Genomic DNA, 14,931 nt, shown 5'->3' with positions numbered 1-14,931 from the left:
TGAGGCACAAAACCAGTTGAGTGACCTTGGGCCAGTCACTCTCTTTCAGCCCTAGGAGGAGGCAATGGCAACCACTTCTGAAAAACCTTGCAAAGAAAACTGCAGGGACTAGTCCAGGCAGTCGCCAGGAGTCAAAAACTGATTCGAAAGCATCAAAAAATGATCATGCATGCCCACAAATCCTTTATCTCACCAAATCCTATAAAGTATAGATACCATTGTAAAGCAGCCCATAGAGATGAGATATATCCAAGAAGCATAGTACATTTGTGTTGACTTGCTTAGAAAATTCCCCATCTATATACAAGTAGAGAAAGAAAGAGCAATGGTGCATGATTGCTTCTTGCTCCTGGGAACATAAAGATGTATGGATACAATCAGGGGCTTTTTTTTTCAAAGGGCCCTCCAACTCCTCTTGTACTATACAATCACGGGGTTAAAGTGGCATATTTGCTTCTCCTGCTCTTATTTCTAAATTTATAGGGAAAAAGAAGTGAGGTAGTTGGCTATAAACTTTGTATCCCAAGCTTTCACACTCCTGTCCTGTCTCAAGGCTCTCACTCAGGGATCTTCCCTCCTTGCACCTAGCCAAAACAGAAACATGCCACAACAATTTTTTTGCCATAATCCTCATGACATTGCTTTTACTTCATCCCCAACCTATCTCTGTGGCAGCTTAAAGTCTCCGTAGCTGTCCTGATGTTAAATCCATGTTTTTCCCAACAAATGTTTTGCATCACTATCCAGTGAGAAACAATCAAGGTTAAGGCTCCATCTATGATGTCCTGGATGCAGAGAGCAAATCAAAATTATCTAGGGCTAAACTGACCTTCTTAATGACCCCTGATGGAATATAAAGTTGCAGTTTGGTTTTCACTAATTCTACCTTTGTTTTAAAATCTGAGGAAGACTTCCTTGTTTATTTATTTATTATAATTTAAAGAAAAAAGGAAAAGAAATAATATTGATACAAATATGGATTTAAAAGGATATGGAAAATATAATTTAAAAGGTGGAAAAAATATAACTAATAAAATACAGGTGGATAACTAACAAGTCTTGAATAATCAGCAAATTTAAAGTATCATAAGGCTAATATCCCATTAATGACATAGAGTCCTATAAATATTTAATGCCCAATTTTTAGTCAGGATATGTCTTTATTAATCTGTAAAAATATTTAATTAGCACAGAAGAGAGAAAAAGAAAGAGAGAAAGGATCTATTTGAAACAACAACTGAATTTAATCTATTAGGAAGGTTCGTTTATCAGGTACCTGATTGGACATTATGTATGGTAGCATAGCATAACTAGGGGTTTGTTAGAGTTGTCCACTCATTAGTCTATAGTTCTTAAACTCTGGATTGGAACACATCCTTGGAAGTGGTTGGGTCATGAGCAACATGGAGGGACATGGGACTACAGCTTGGACTTTGGAGTATTGCTAAGTTTGAAAATTGGTTTTCTACCTATTTCCTTTTCTTAACAGAGGCACAAAGATTCTATGAACCACTGTGCTGAATTATTTAAATTATTATTTATGCTGTAGAATGTTTTTGAAATCATTTTTATACAAGCATATCTATTGATTTTACGAAATGTTTAAACATATCCACCGAAATCTGTGGTTATGTGAGAAACATTGATAACGTTTTCTAATTCTTGTTATTCAAACAATATATTTCATGGATTTAGGTTTTAACAGCACTGAAATACTCAAAACTCATTTCTGCAGAGTGTACCAAGTGAGATTATTAATAATGTAACAAGTTATCATATATTGATACTCCATCAACACTGACCACAGATTGTTGGACACAGCTTCTCTCAGAAATATTAGTCTTTCCAGCATCTCCACTGTTCACTGATAGTATCTCCATAGTCTGTAGAAGTGTACATGTTAGCAAAACTCAGTATTTTTATCCATTATTTTAAAGTTCTAGCTTTTCAAAATGGAAAAATTGTTATTGAATGATAAGTGAAAATTTTTGATCATTCTACAAACAGAGCCTATGTTTATATCTAAGCCTATATCAAGAAAATATGATTAAAGTTATATATCTTTTGGTTTAAAGCATTTTGTTATTGGGGAAGAACAGTTTCATTTGTTATTTGTCAGAAGAATGCTGTCCACTGGAAGTATGAAGCCAAGGAATCTAAAATGACATCTAGAAACAAGATCGGCAAACAGAGTACTATCATTGTTCTACCTGCTATATAGATTAAAATTTAGTTATTAAAAACATGTGATGTATTTATTTCTTGCCTAGATCTAACCTCAATTACAGGTGAAACTCGAAAAATTAGAATATCGTGCAAATGTTCATTTATGTCAGTAAGGCAACTCAAAAGGTGAAACCAATATATGAGATAGACGCATTACATGCAAAGCGAGATATGTCAAGCCTTACTTTGGTATAATTGGGATGATTATGGCGTACAGCTTATGAAAACCCCAAATTCATAATCTCAGAAAATTAGAATAGTGTGAAAAGGTTCAATATTCTAGGCTCAAAGTGTCCCACTCTATCAGCTAATGAATCCATAACACCTGCAAAGGGTTCCTGAGCCTTTAAATGGTCTCTCAGGCTGGTTCAGTAGGAATCACGGGAAAGACTGCTGACCTGACAGTTGTGCAGAAAACCATCATTGACACCCTCCATAAGGAGGGAAAGCCCCAAAAGGTAATTGCAAAAGAAGCTGGATGTTCCCAAAGTGCTGTATCAAAGCACATCAATAGAAGGTTATGTGGAAGGGAAAAGTGTGGTAGAAAAAGGTGCACAAGCAGCAGGGATGACCGCAGCCTGGAGAGGATTGTCAGGAAAAGGCCATTCAAAAGTGTTGGGGACTTTCACAAGGAGTGGACTGAGGCTGGAGTTACTGCATCAAGAGCCACCACACACAAACGGATCCTGGACATGGGCTTCAAATGTCGTATTCCTCTTGTCAAGCCGCCCCTGAACAACAAACGTCAGAAGCATCTTACCTGGGCTACAGAAAAAAAGAACTGGTCTGTTGCCCAGTGGTCCAAAGTCCTCTTTTCTGAGGAGAGCAACTTTTGCATCTCATTTGGGAACCAAGGACCCAGAGTCTGGAGGAAGAATGAAGAGGCACACAATGCACGATGCTTGAAGTCCAGTGTGAAGTTTCCACAGTCTGTGTTGATTTGGGGAGCCATGTCATCTGCTGGTGTTGGTCCTCTGTGTTTCATTAAGTCCAGGGTCAACGCAGCCGTCTACCAGGAGATTTTGGAGCACTTCATGCTTCCTTCCGCAGACGAGCTTTATGGGGATGCTGACTTCATTTTCCAGCAGGACTTGGCACCTGCCCACACTGCCAAAAGTACCAAAACCTGGTTCAGTGACCATGGGATTACTGTGCTTGATTGGCCAGCAAACTCGCCTGGCCTGAACCCCATAGAGAATCTATGGGGCATTGCCAAGAGAAAGATGAGGGACATGAGACCGAACAATTCAGCGGAGCTGAAGGCCGCTACTGAAGCATCCTGGCCTTCCATAACACCTCAGCAGTGCCACAGGCTGATAGCATCCATGCCACACCGCATTGCGGCAGTCATTGCTGCAAAAGGGGCCCAAACCAAGTACTGAGTACATATGCATGCTTATACTTTGCAGAGGTCCGATATTGTTCTATTTCCAATCATTGTGTTATTGATGTCATGTAATATTCTAATTTTCTGAGATTGTGAATTTGGGGTTTTCATAAGCTGTACGCCATAATCATCACAATTATACCAAAGTAAGGCTTGACATATCTTGCTTTGCATGTAATGCGTCTATCTCATATATTGGTTTCACCTTTTGAGTTGCCTTACTGACATAAATGAACATTTGCACGATATTCTAATTTTTCGAGTTTCACCTGTAAATCATTAGTCTTCTTTATGGGGGTCAGTCACACATTTATCATTTAAGAGAGTGATGGTATCATAGAGTTTGAGAACCTCTGCCCTGGTTATTTCCCAACCTCTTCTTAATCCTTCTGGTCAGGTTTAATTTCTTCTAGTCAATTTCATGGCGCTTATAGAAAACTTGCTTTCTCTTGTTTTACAAACAGTGTATTGTACACCTTCCCAAGCAATGTCCCACAACTAAAACATAAAAGTAGGTAGAGGAAAAAAATGAGGGGGGGGGAATATTATCAGGAGAACAGAGTAAGAATAATATATTCCAAGGCTGAGGAAGGATATAACACTTTTCTACATTTGATGCTTCTGTGGAAGCATATTCAAAAAGAAAATAAAAATAATGCACTGAGGAATTCTTTAAATTGGCATCCAAATGGGATATTTTCTCAGACAGTTAAGGATCTTGAACTGAAACACCAAGTGTTGTACCTGGATAATTCAATTCTAGAATTTTGTACTGGACAGAAACTAGTCGTGAAAAGGGAGAATACTGGGGGAGTGGGGAGGAAAGAAATAAATTAAATGGCAGACAAAAACCATTTAGGGGAGCTCTCAGTTAAGCATCAGCCTGTAGTTTATATTTGTGCTATGTTCAGGCAGAATTTGAGAACAGAAGTTACTAATTAAGCAGAATTGGCTTAATATGTATTGAAGAATGTGAAACAATTCCATCCCAATAAGTCCATTAAATCTAGAATCTAAAGTTACCCAAACCACGCAAATATTAAAGGAAACCAAAGATATTAAAAAGGAACAAGATTTTACACTGTTAAGCTGACTAGGGATTTCTCTTTATCCATAGAAGTAACCTGCTACTTTCTAGGGTTGTAGCTATCAAGACCCCTCTTCCTTTATTTCACTGGGTCTAGTTTCCATCATTCATTATCACTATATAGCTCAAATATCACTCCCTTTATTTGTGCCTATCCTGAAAAGAATCTTTCCTTCTCTGGAAACAAGGGAATTTATATTTTTGCAATTCCCTTTTGATCATACAGATCAGCAATTTTATTCAAGCAAAGGCAAAGTCTACTACACTATTTAACTACCTATTTCCTTTAGGCCAAAACATCTCTCCTCTTACACTGTTAATACTTAAAAACACAAATCTTTCAACTTCCCATTGAATTGCTTATAAATTTTCTTCTCAGGTTCAAAAGTCTTGAAAATCTACTAATCTTATTGTACCACTTTAGCATTCGCTTGGAGCCTGAATGATCTCACAGTGTTGTGTTTTGGAGAGCTGATCATTTAATTCTGACTCTGGTTTATTAAAAACTGCAATAAAGCTTTCTTTACCTGCTGCAGTTCTGTCAAACTTGTGGGCAGTCCATTTCCCCACTTACAATGATCTTTATTTCACCCTCCAAAAATTACTTTTATGTACAAGATTGTTTCTAGAGTCTCTACAGATCTCTTAGGGATTCTTAAAAAATAAGAATGGTGAGTGACTGCAGTCCAGTATTTTATTTGGAAAGGTACCCACCTGACCAGAAATAAAACTCAAATGTTAAATGGGTATGGTATTAAGCATCAGAGAGGTAAAGTGGACAGTAAAAGGCAATCCCATTGGTTTGCTTCTTAATAATGGATATTTTATGACTGGCCATGCTTTCCATTGCTACCATTTTGTAAAAAGACAAGCTTTTCATAGCAATCATTTTCTGAGAGTGCCCACAACATGCTTCCAAAATTCCAAAAGTTCCCATTGGTCCAGAACAGACTGTCTAGCTCTGATCTAAGTCCTCAGATATGTGTCAAATCTGAGAAATATTACATAATTACATTTCAGTTTAAAGGAACGGGACAGTGTGATCTTGGCTTTGGGTCTGGAAAAAAGAATTGTAAGTGTCCCTTACTTCTCACTGGCCTCTGGACATCAAAGCAACTTGATCCCTTGTGCATCCATCCTGTAAACAGGAGTCCCGATGTCACTTGCTCCATATTCTCCTGCAGAAGGAAAGAGCAGGCACAATGAACAGTTTCGGACAACCACTGAACCTTTAGAGGCCAATCTTCTCAAAATAAAACTAGTCAATCAATGTTTCAACAATTTAATTTTTTTTTTCAAAGAATAGAAAATACAGGGCCATATTTTCACACTGGCATTTGCTTCATAAGACATATCTATATAGGGAACATTAGCTCAGACAGCAAAAACATATATAGACAGAACAATTCCCAAAGCAGCTGTTCCTCTCTGAAGATCCCTGAAGAAAGACATGTTGTGCTAACCAAAACTTCTTGGGAGTTTCTGCCAGCCAACTTTAGGCTCAGATAATTTCTTTCTTTTGTCCATATTCTTACTGGAGAGAGATAAATTTCATTCAGGCATGTGGGGTGTGACATGAATTCTAGGGTCTAGAGTAACCACGGATCTCAAAGTCTATTAAATAGGACTATAGTGCCATCTATGAAGCACCAGGTGATATAAAAACTCAGACGAAGAAAGGAGAGGGATGAACCTAATCCTAGAACATAATTATAAATATGTTACAATCTTGGGAAAATAAAATGCTTGAGTAGTTAATGGATTTTGAACATTTTCTGAAATGAAAGAAATTATCTGAGCCTAACGTTCCGGTCATTTACATCATCAAAGTCTGGAATGAAACTTCCTTCTCTTCATCTGCACAATATGGAGCAATATGGATACTCTGGTTTCTCTTTTTTATTATGCGGGAAAAAGGAAAAGCAAATGTATGACAATTTGCCAAATATCTCCTTCCCATCACCTAATTAACCTGAGCAATGTCCCCAGAGACAGACAGCTTCATAGCATACTGCACTTTATGGGCCTGTCTTTCTTCCTTTCTACTTTCCTTAATAGCATCCAAAATCAACTTCTATGGACTGTGAATTTCCTTATAATAAGGACTTCTTTGGTGAGACTGTTGCAATTGTATGACTTAAGTAGAGCTGGAGATTAAAAATGTTTTTAATCCAGACTTTGTTCTTTGTTACAGGTGAAGGGCATTATTTTGATACACAATTTTATATTCTCTATATACACAATTTTATATTTTATAAATATAAAAATTCACATAATGTATAACCATACCTGTAACAGTGCACTCTATTTTATTTCTAAAGGGTTAACTTGCTTTTGTTTTGTAAAGAGCACTGGTTTCTTCCCCCCCCCCTTATCTCTTTGCTGAATGCCCGATTGTCTTCGAATAAGCAATTAGCCGAGTACAAGCTCAATGTTGTACCAAGCTTTTTGCAACAGTTGTGAGGCCCTACATTCTAGAGAAAGATAAGAAGAATCTGGTATGCCATTCCCTTGGTAACCAGAAGAAAAAGTTACATTTAAGTTTACCTTCCTAAGAACCACCTTTCACTTGCTCAGACTGTCCCAAAAATCCCTTGTATGGGTATGAGAGGATGTACTATCTGATTACAGATTTAAATGTCTATAAAGCCTCTGATGTTTGTTTTGTGAGGTGTGATTCCATCAACATCTCTTGTTAATGTGTTGATTGGGGTCACCCAGCTGTGTCTTGATCAAAATACATCTGCTATTCATCAGAAGTCTCATCTCAAGTCTTCTTATTGGCTTTTTATTGAAACTTGGGAAATAAAAGTGCCATACACAGGGATAACCAAATGGTTCTTCTTTTGCTCCAGCACAGCTAGGACCTTCTTCCATGTGCCCAGCTTCTTTCAGAAAGAAGGCCCTGGGTGAGGGATGAATGACTGGCTGGTGTGCAGAGGCCCTGGGCAGGATATGGGAGAAGCCCTGGCTGCACTGGCACAAAAGAAGGTGGCATGAAAGAAGGTCCTGGCTGGTACAGTAGTGGCAAGCGGTGCAGTGGGTGCAGCAGTGGGCAGGGCCAGGCATCAGGGGCAGCTGGCTGTAGAGGGTAGGTGGGCAGCCAAAAGGCAATTGTAAATGTGGGTGGGCCCAAGTGGGCCCAAAGTTTGTTCATATGACCACGGGGGCGCTGCAATGGCCGGAACTTTGAGGACTGGGCATAAGTCCCCTCATTCAGTGCCATTATAACTTCAAATGGTCGCTGAATGAATGGACGTTAAGCAAGGACTACCTATATAGCTCTCTTAAAAAAAAAGACACCATTATCCCCTCTTTGAAATTTCATCAACAATTAACTTATGACGTGTTAAATATTTATTCCTTGGTCACGGTGAACTTGTACTCAGATGCCACAAGTTTACTACAACCAAACCAGAAGTCCTATATCAGAGGTAGGAACTTATGGCCCTTCATACAATGCCGAACTACAACAGCCTCAGCAACCTCAGCCTCAGCTAACATGGCCAGAACTTGTGGCTCTCTAAGTATTGTTACAACTTCCTGTATCCTTGATCAGTCCTACATTCTCCTGCAGTTGACTCCATATTTTCACAATGGAGGTGGCATATTCAATTTTTTTACTCCCCATTCCCATGCAATTTTTATTTCTCTGATACAAAAGGTGATACATTCATACAGTACAGTATCTAAAATTGAACACACAAACCATGGTGAGCATCTTCTCTCCTCTGTGACATCAGTGAACAGCTGGTCTTCCACAAGTCCAGCACAATTGTTTGTAGTGGGAGACTTCATATGCACTTGAAGGCTTCCATATGAATCAGAATATGCTGTATCCATTTGTGACTGGTGGTTCATTAACATCACCAGCACACCTTGGAGAAGGCAAGAAGTGGCTTACCGCCCTGGCGTATTGAACCTACAGATGAACTGATGATCGCCAGAACAGGGATAATACATACTAGAGAAACTAATAGCAAACTATTCCAGATGAAGATGGGTGGGGAGACATTTGACAGGTATTTACTAAGAAATAAAACATCAGCAAAAATCAGTTGTTCATATAAAACAGTGTTTTTCAAATCAGCGACTTTAAGATGTGTGGACTTCAACTCCAAGCATGCTGGCTGGTGAATTCTGGGAGCTGAAGTCCACACATCTTAAAGTTGCTGAGTTTGAAAAAAACTGCTATAAAACTGCCTTTTAAAGAGCCAAACCATTAGTCCTTCCAACCCAGAGCTACTGCTAGGTAGTCTGCTAGGTAGCACATCTCCAGAATCTCTGGCAGGAGCCCATCCCTACCTTATTTCCTGAGATTCCTTTAATCAGAGAGGCTAAGGAGTCTCCTGCCTCAAAGATTTGCTCAGCTTCTATGCCAATAATCTATGTATTGCCAGAAGTATGCATTTTTAATGTTATAATAGTACTTTCTGACATCAGCTTTTGGAGCAAAAACCTCCCTAGATATACAGGAAGGGAATAATAATTTTACATATTTAATATTAGACCTGAAAACATTCATAGCTAGGTGGCAGGCTGGTACTGATTTGGTTTGGTGAGTGCTGAACTGATTCTTCAGTCTGTCTATGCCAGACTGATGTTGCTTCAGGCTAGCTTTCCCCAAACTGGATCCTCCAGATGTGTTAGGATTACAGCTCCCAGAATACCTAGCAATCATGAACAACAGCTTGCTTTAAAATTGTACCACTGCTTGTCCACCTAAATTCTTGTTCTCTCAAATTCCAATCTGAGAGAAGCAAAATTTAATCTTTTTAAAAATGCTTTTCAAAGTTCTTTGGAAATAGGAACCAAGCAAGCAAAGGGATAACTCATCACTTTATTCCTTTTCCACTCTCTCTCACAGAAATTAAAAAATTTAAACTCTGCTTTGGCTGTTAGTTACAATGAGTGGGAGTTGAGGTTACATGAGATTTCCAGGAACACGGAACCTCTCTTCCAGGAACTCTGACCAAGCAGCAGAAGCAAAGGCCAGGAGAATATGCAATATTCCCAAAATGTTATAGGCAAGTGGCTTAAGTGGGGGACAAATGCACACCTGGGATGAGTGATGGAGAGTGTGATTTTGCCTAGAATGTGGTTTTTATCCTCTTTCCTGAGAGTAAATACTTTCTTCAAAATCAGTAAATAGAAAGAGGCACTTAGTAATATGACAGCTGACCCATAAATCTGATTATAGTTACAAGGCCCAAACAGCTGCAAAGGCCTCAGTGGAGTGCTGAATTGCTGTGTCATTGCAGTTCCCACTGACATTGAAATTTTCAATCAGCAGTAAGCTGGGAACCTCAATCAGAAGACCCGCTGACAAATAGCCTACCTCCTTCTGCATTGCCAGAGCCAAGGCTTAATTTTTCTGTAATACACAAAAGAACCTAGAGGTCTACTATGTATTGTTTAATTTCATTACAACTTCACCTTTTAAGGCACAGCACTAGGAGTGCTTAGAAGAAAACTGGTAAAGAACAGTAACAGCCACATAAGAAAAAAAATAATTAAAATACATCACTAAACTTTATCGTAGTAGAGTGCTCTGGTTCATTCTGAAGCTAGTTTTGCTCACCAATCCTTTTTGGTCAGGTAAAGAGCCTCTTTCCTCTCCCCCTCCTCCATTTGGGTGTGTGTTGGGTGTGTGTAAGTGTGTCTGTGTCCCACTTGCTTCCCCTACTTTAAAATTTCCCAGCACACTCCCAGGCTGGGAATATAACATTCCCACACACCAATAGCAAGCTTCCTGGTGGCTAGATCTATCAATCTCCCGAGAGTTCTCTATTCCGGGGCAAAGAGAGAAAGAGCAGAGGTCTCAGCCAGAATGGAGTAAATCGCTGTCCCGGTGCCATCCCCACAAGTTCACCCCCAAGGTACCCTAGATTGTCTGCCTGGGAAGTGTTGTGCCTGCCAGCCCTTCAGGGTAGACTGGATTAAGAAACACCCTCCACAGGAAAACCAGAACTAAGCTTTATTGAGATAGACCATACAGTAATAACAGAATAATTGCAAGCCTGACTGTGCTTCTCCTCCACTTCCTCTTATACCCCAGTGAGTATTATACCTTGGGAGGAGTCAGCCTGAGTCTCTTCTTAATACTATCTCCCTTCCCATGACTTAAGGAATGCTTCTCCCCTCTTTGCTTACACGACCTAAAAGAGACTTTAGGTTTATCATTATTAGAATGTTATTTGAGTCTGGAAATAAATAATCTATGTAGCTGATATGAAACTGCTAATGATATTATCAAACCACCTAAATCCCCCATGCAGCAGAATTTTCCACCAGCTGAATTTTCTGGATTGTCTTTAAAGGCAGTCACCTACCTAGGGAAGAATATGTATTAAAGTAGCTAACAGAGGCATAATGGAGAGCAAGCCTTCCTATTATTGTTGTTATTATCTTGAGCTGTCTTTTGTGGTGCTGCCTTTACCTATTTATGATAGATCTCCTTAGGTTTTTTTCTTTTCTTTTCTTTTCTGATAGAGAGCTCCTACAATATACTACTCCAAGCCAGGCAGAAATTAAAAATGGAAAAGAGGAAAATTCTGCCTGTTGCACTTTTGCAACATTTTCATTTCACAATCCTCATAGCTTTTACAGAAACAGAAATGGCAACCAGCCTGGTTCTCCTGGCACAGATGCAGATCGGATGTTATATTAGCCAGCTTCAAAAATACACAGTTGAAATTTTCAGGTAAGGTGGCTTTAATACAGGAATGGGTAATTTTTAGTGTGTCCAGAGGCTACGTTTAACATTTTTGGAGAAGCTTGCTGTATTCAGGGACATGACACCAAGTGAATGGGATTGTTACACCAGTAAAAGAGGCAGGGGTTCTCTTTTTCTTGTTTTTTAGGGGGAAGGGTATATTGGTATTTTTTTAAATTTAAGCTTATTTTATGGCATTCACAAGTTTTTCTCACAAAATAATAAAACTGTCCTGCTAATTTTCAGCTGTTGCAATAGGAGTTGACTCTGGCAGACACTGAAAAGAGCCTTGGGGTCATGTGTAGCCCAGAGTCCTCAACTTGCCCATATAAGCTTTAACAAGTATACATGCACACACACACACACGATTGAACAAGTATTTATGTTCTTTTTCCTATCACTAGATAGACACCTTGGAAGCATAATAAACTATGACTAATAAATTCAGGAGCCTACATTTTGATGGATTTGGAGAAAGTGACATGGAAGAAAGCCAAACTCTTCTTAAACAAGTTTCATGTATGTTACACCTGTTACTTCTCTCCAGCTAGGAGTGTGAAATAGAATAGTTATAGCTATGAGCAAGAATATGAAGAAACAAGTTCAGTCAACATCACCTTAATCGATGGCTGGTGTGGGTCTTCCGGGCTGTGTGGGCGTGTTCTGGAAGTTTTGTTTCCTAACGTTTCGCCAGCACCTGTGACCAGCGTCTTCAGAGTGCAGGAGCACAGACAGGAGCAGTTCTCTCTGTGCCCAGGGTGATGTGGCCCTTTTGTAGCCACTCAGTAACCCAACCCCCCCACCCCCCGAGACCTCTATAAATACCCACAAAAGGGCCACATCACCCTGGGCACAGAGAGAACGGCTCCTGTCTGTGCTCCTGCTGGTCACAGGTGCTGGTGAAACGTTAGGAAACAAAACTTCAAGAACACGGCCACACAGCCCGGAAGACCCACACCAGCCATTGTATGCCGGCCGTGAAAGCCTTCGACAATACATCACCTTAATCATTTACACATATTGTACATTCATTTGCACAAACACATCTAGCCGTTCTCCAACCTGCACTACAATTACCAAAAACTTATATAAGCGGGTTTTTGTTCATACACTATCATAAATACACCTGAATAGGCACATAAATGTCAGGCCAGTATAACCTATTCTGCCAATGTTTCTCCGAGGTCTTAGGAAGAGATCTTTCCTTGCTTTACTACACAGCTGAGTGCAAGATTTCTCAGCATTAAAATAGAAACCAATACCTATAGAGAACATTATAACTGGGGTGGGGGGGGAGTATAAATGTTAGTAATCACAGAAAACAATATGTTATTATTACCACCACATACAGAGAGACAATACAGACCAGAAGATATGGTATCTGGGTGGGAAGGCATAAACTTCCAGGCCTGGTTTGTACTGTATACTTTTAAGACATTAGCCACTAGCCCAGCATTACCTTGTAACAGGGAACAAAGCTTTGGCTTTTCTTTTGCTCAGGGCACACGGATGTCTTGCCTGGAGGAGTACGCTTTTGCAGACACACACAGAAGATTACTCCCATAGCTCTTCTCCAATGCAAACTGTGGGTTTCTTGCATGCTGTAGCCCCAAAATCAAGAACCCCCAGGTTGCCTTCTTTTACTGACTGTACCCGTTGGCCAGATCAAAAATACCATCACTGCTTTTCACCTTATTCAAGTGACTCAGCCCACTGCTGTGTAGAAAGCTATTTCCATGCCTCCCCTCTACCTTTCCACCTCCCCCTTTTCCTGGTCTGCTTATGTCCCATATGCTACACACTCAGCTGACAGAACTACATTTTTAAAATAGTGACAATTAGAGGATCCATCCATCACAGTCACTCTATACCACTCATCTTCCGTCTTGCATGTGTCCTCCAAATCTGCTCCTTGTTACGCAAACTTGACCTGAAGGACCATCAAGAAGAGACTGACGGTTGCAATACTTCGTACAGTGGAAACTGTCTGGATCTCCTTATGGAGCCGCAGAAATCATCTGGAGATACTGAGTGACTCAAACGCCACATGGTGTCAAGCTATTTCTGGCATTCTGGAAACAAAGGCAGGCCAGGCCAAGTCTAGCCAATAGGAGATTAAAGGGCGGGGGGAGGGGGGGACAGGGAAAAAAGGAAGGATTTCCTTGCAAACTCAGCCTTTAAGCTGTTCAAAAGTTATCCAACCAATTGTAGAGAAATCCTTAGGCTTCTCTGGTCAAACCTAGAAGACCATCTGAAGTCACAGAACTGCATGGGTGAGCTGTTTCAACTAACAACATTTGTAGTGGGAAATGTGGTAGGTCTCAGCATGTAAACTTTTAACAAGAAAAGTTCTGTTTTATCTCTCAGCTTTGTCTGGGAGGTGCTAGGACAGTTCTTGCACAAAGTACAGCTGAATGTTGCTCTTTCTGAGTGAACTTTGATAGAGGAAGTTGCTCATGGATCCACAGGGAAAGAAAGCATTCTGCTGGAACCAAAATGTACTAGCCTCCCATTATTTATCCTCAATTTTGAAATATGGCCCCTAGAATCAACAACTTTGCCTTATTCCAATTTAGCTAACTAAACCAGCTAACCTCTAATGCATTAATTAGTTAGAATATGACTCAGTGGCACATAATCAATCAGTGCATTAATTTTAGTCACTGGCAGGATAAGGAGCTTAAAATAAAAAAAGGAAGGTGAATTATGGGCTTGGAATAGATCAAAACAAATGTTTCACTTTGGAATTCCAAAATGGCTTCCCTGACCTTTTGAAACTTCTGCCCTCATTTTTGCCCATAGTAGCTTCAGCCAGCCAGCCTGAGCGTGCTGTATTTACAGAGTATATTCATATCTGCATGGCTTACAGATTAACTTATATATTTATACATTGAAAAAAACATGTAGATAGATTCATGTTTACAGAGAAATAAATTCTATTAAACTTCAAGGATTTACTTGTAAGTAAACATGTATACATTGTAATATATTATGTCACTTCTTTTTCCAAAAACTTTTAATTACTTTTACAAAGTAAAAACAAGTGAAATTAAAAAATAAAACATGATAAAATAACTGTAGCAGAACACCAACAATAAAATCTTGCACCAATAAACCAGGGAAGCAAAATCATTCAAGAGCCAAGAAAGAGTAATGATGTTTCTAAAACACTAGAAAGCTTGAGGTGGTAACAATAGTTTTCCAGAGGACAGTGTTGCTACTGCTTAGGATAAAGGGGTCTGACACTTCTATGCAAGTTTGGCCTGAGGTAAGAAACAATTTTTTCAAGCATCATATTCCACACACAATGCCCATTTCCTGACTACCCCCCCCCGCCCCCAATTTGTAGATAAAAGAATGCATGCAGCCCTCACAGTGTTAAGTAGGTCTTTGGGGCTGGTTGTAATTTTAAAAAGTATGTTTCCCTTAACACTATATACACCTTGGCTGTTATTTTTAAAATCAAAATGTTGGGGTGGGGGAGCAGATAGAGTATTGTTTAACCCTTTTTTCTCT

General features: G+C 39.6%; 1 protein-coding gene across 10 annotated transcripts in view; it reads right to left on the bottom strand.

Annotated features, from left to right (window-relative positions):
* The window catches only part of GRB7 (growth factor receptor bound protein 7), a 136,623-nt gene extending 123,198 nt beyond the window's left edge, over nucleotides 1-13,425 (bottom strand). For 6 of the 10 annotated variants that reach the window (XR_015796614.1, XM_088143409.1, XM_088143411.1 and 3 more), the window contains exons 1-2: nucleotides 12,875-13,384; nucleotides 5,788-5,878 (exon numbers count right to left, since the gene is read on the bottom strand). Coding sequence is in view for 4 of the 10 variants with exons in the window: in XM_088143409.1 (XP_087999535.1) it covers nucleotides 5,788-5,878; nucleotides 12,875-13,015 (232 nt within the window). In the remaining 6 variants the exon portion in view is untranslated. Of the gene's footprint in view, nucleotides 1-5,787; nucleotides 8,404-12,874 lie in introns of those variants that run through there. The other 4 variants (XM_007433376.4, XM_088143413.1, XM_025169967.2 and 1 more) reach the window with 3 other exon arrangements.
* Between the last annotated feature and the right edge of the window lie 1,506 nt (nucleotides 13,426-14,931).

The sequence above is a fragment of the Python bivittatus genome, unplaced genomic scaffold (assembly GCF_059951505.1).
Source record: "Python bivittatus isolate LINGU-HERP-01145 unplaced genomic scaffold, Pbiv_v1 ctg000410_np1212, whole genome shotgun sequence".
In the NCBI taxonomy this organism is placed as follows: Eukaryota; Metazoa; Chordata; class Lepidosauria; order Squamata; family Pythonidae; genus Python; species Python bivittatus.
The sequence above is the reverse complement of the archived record's forward strand: the minus strand, read 5'-3'. Positions and strand labels throughout refer to the sequence as shown.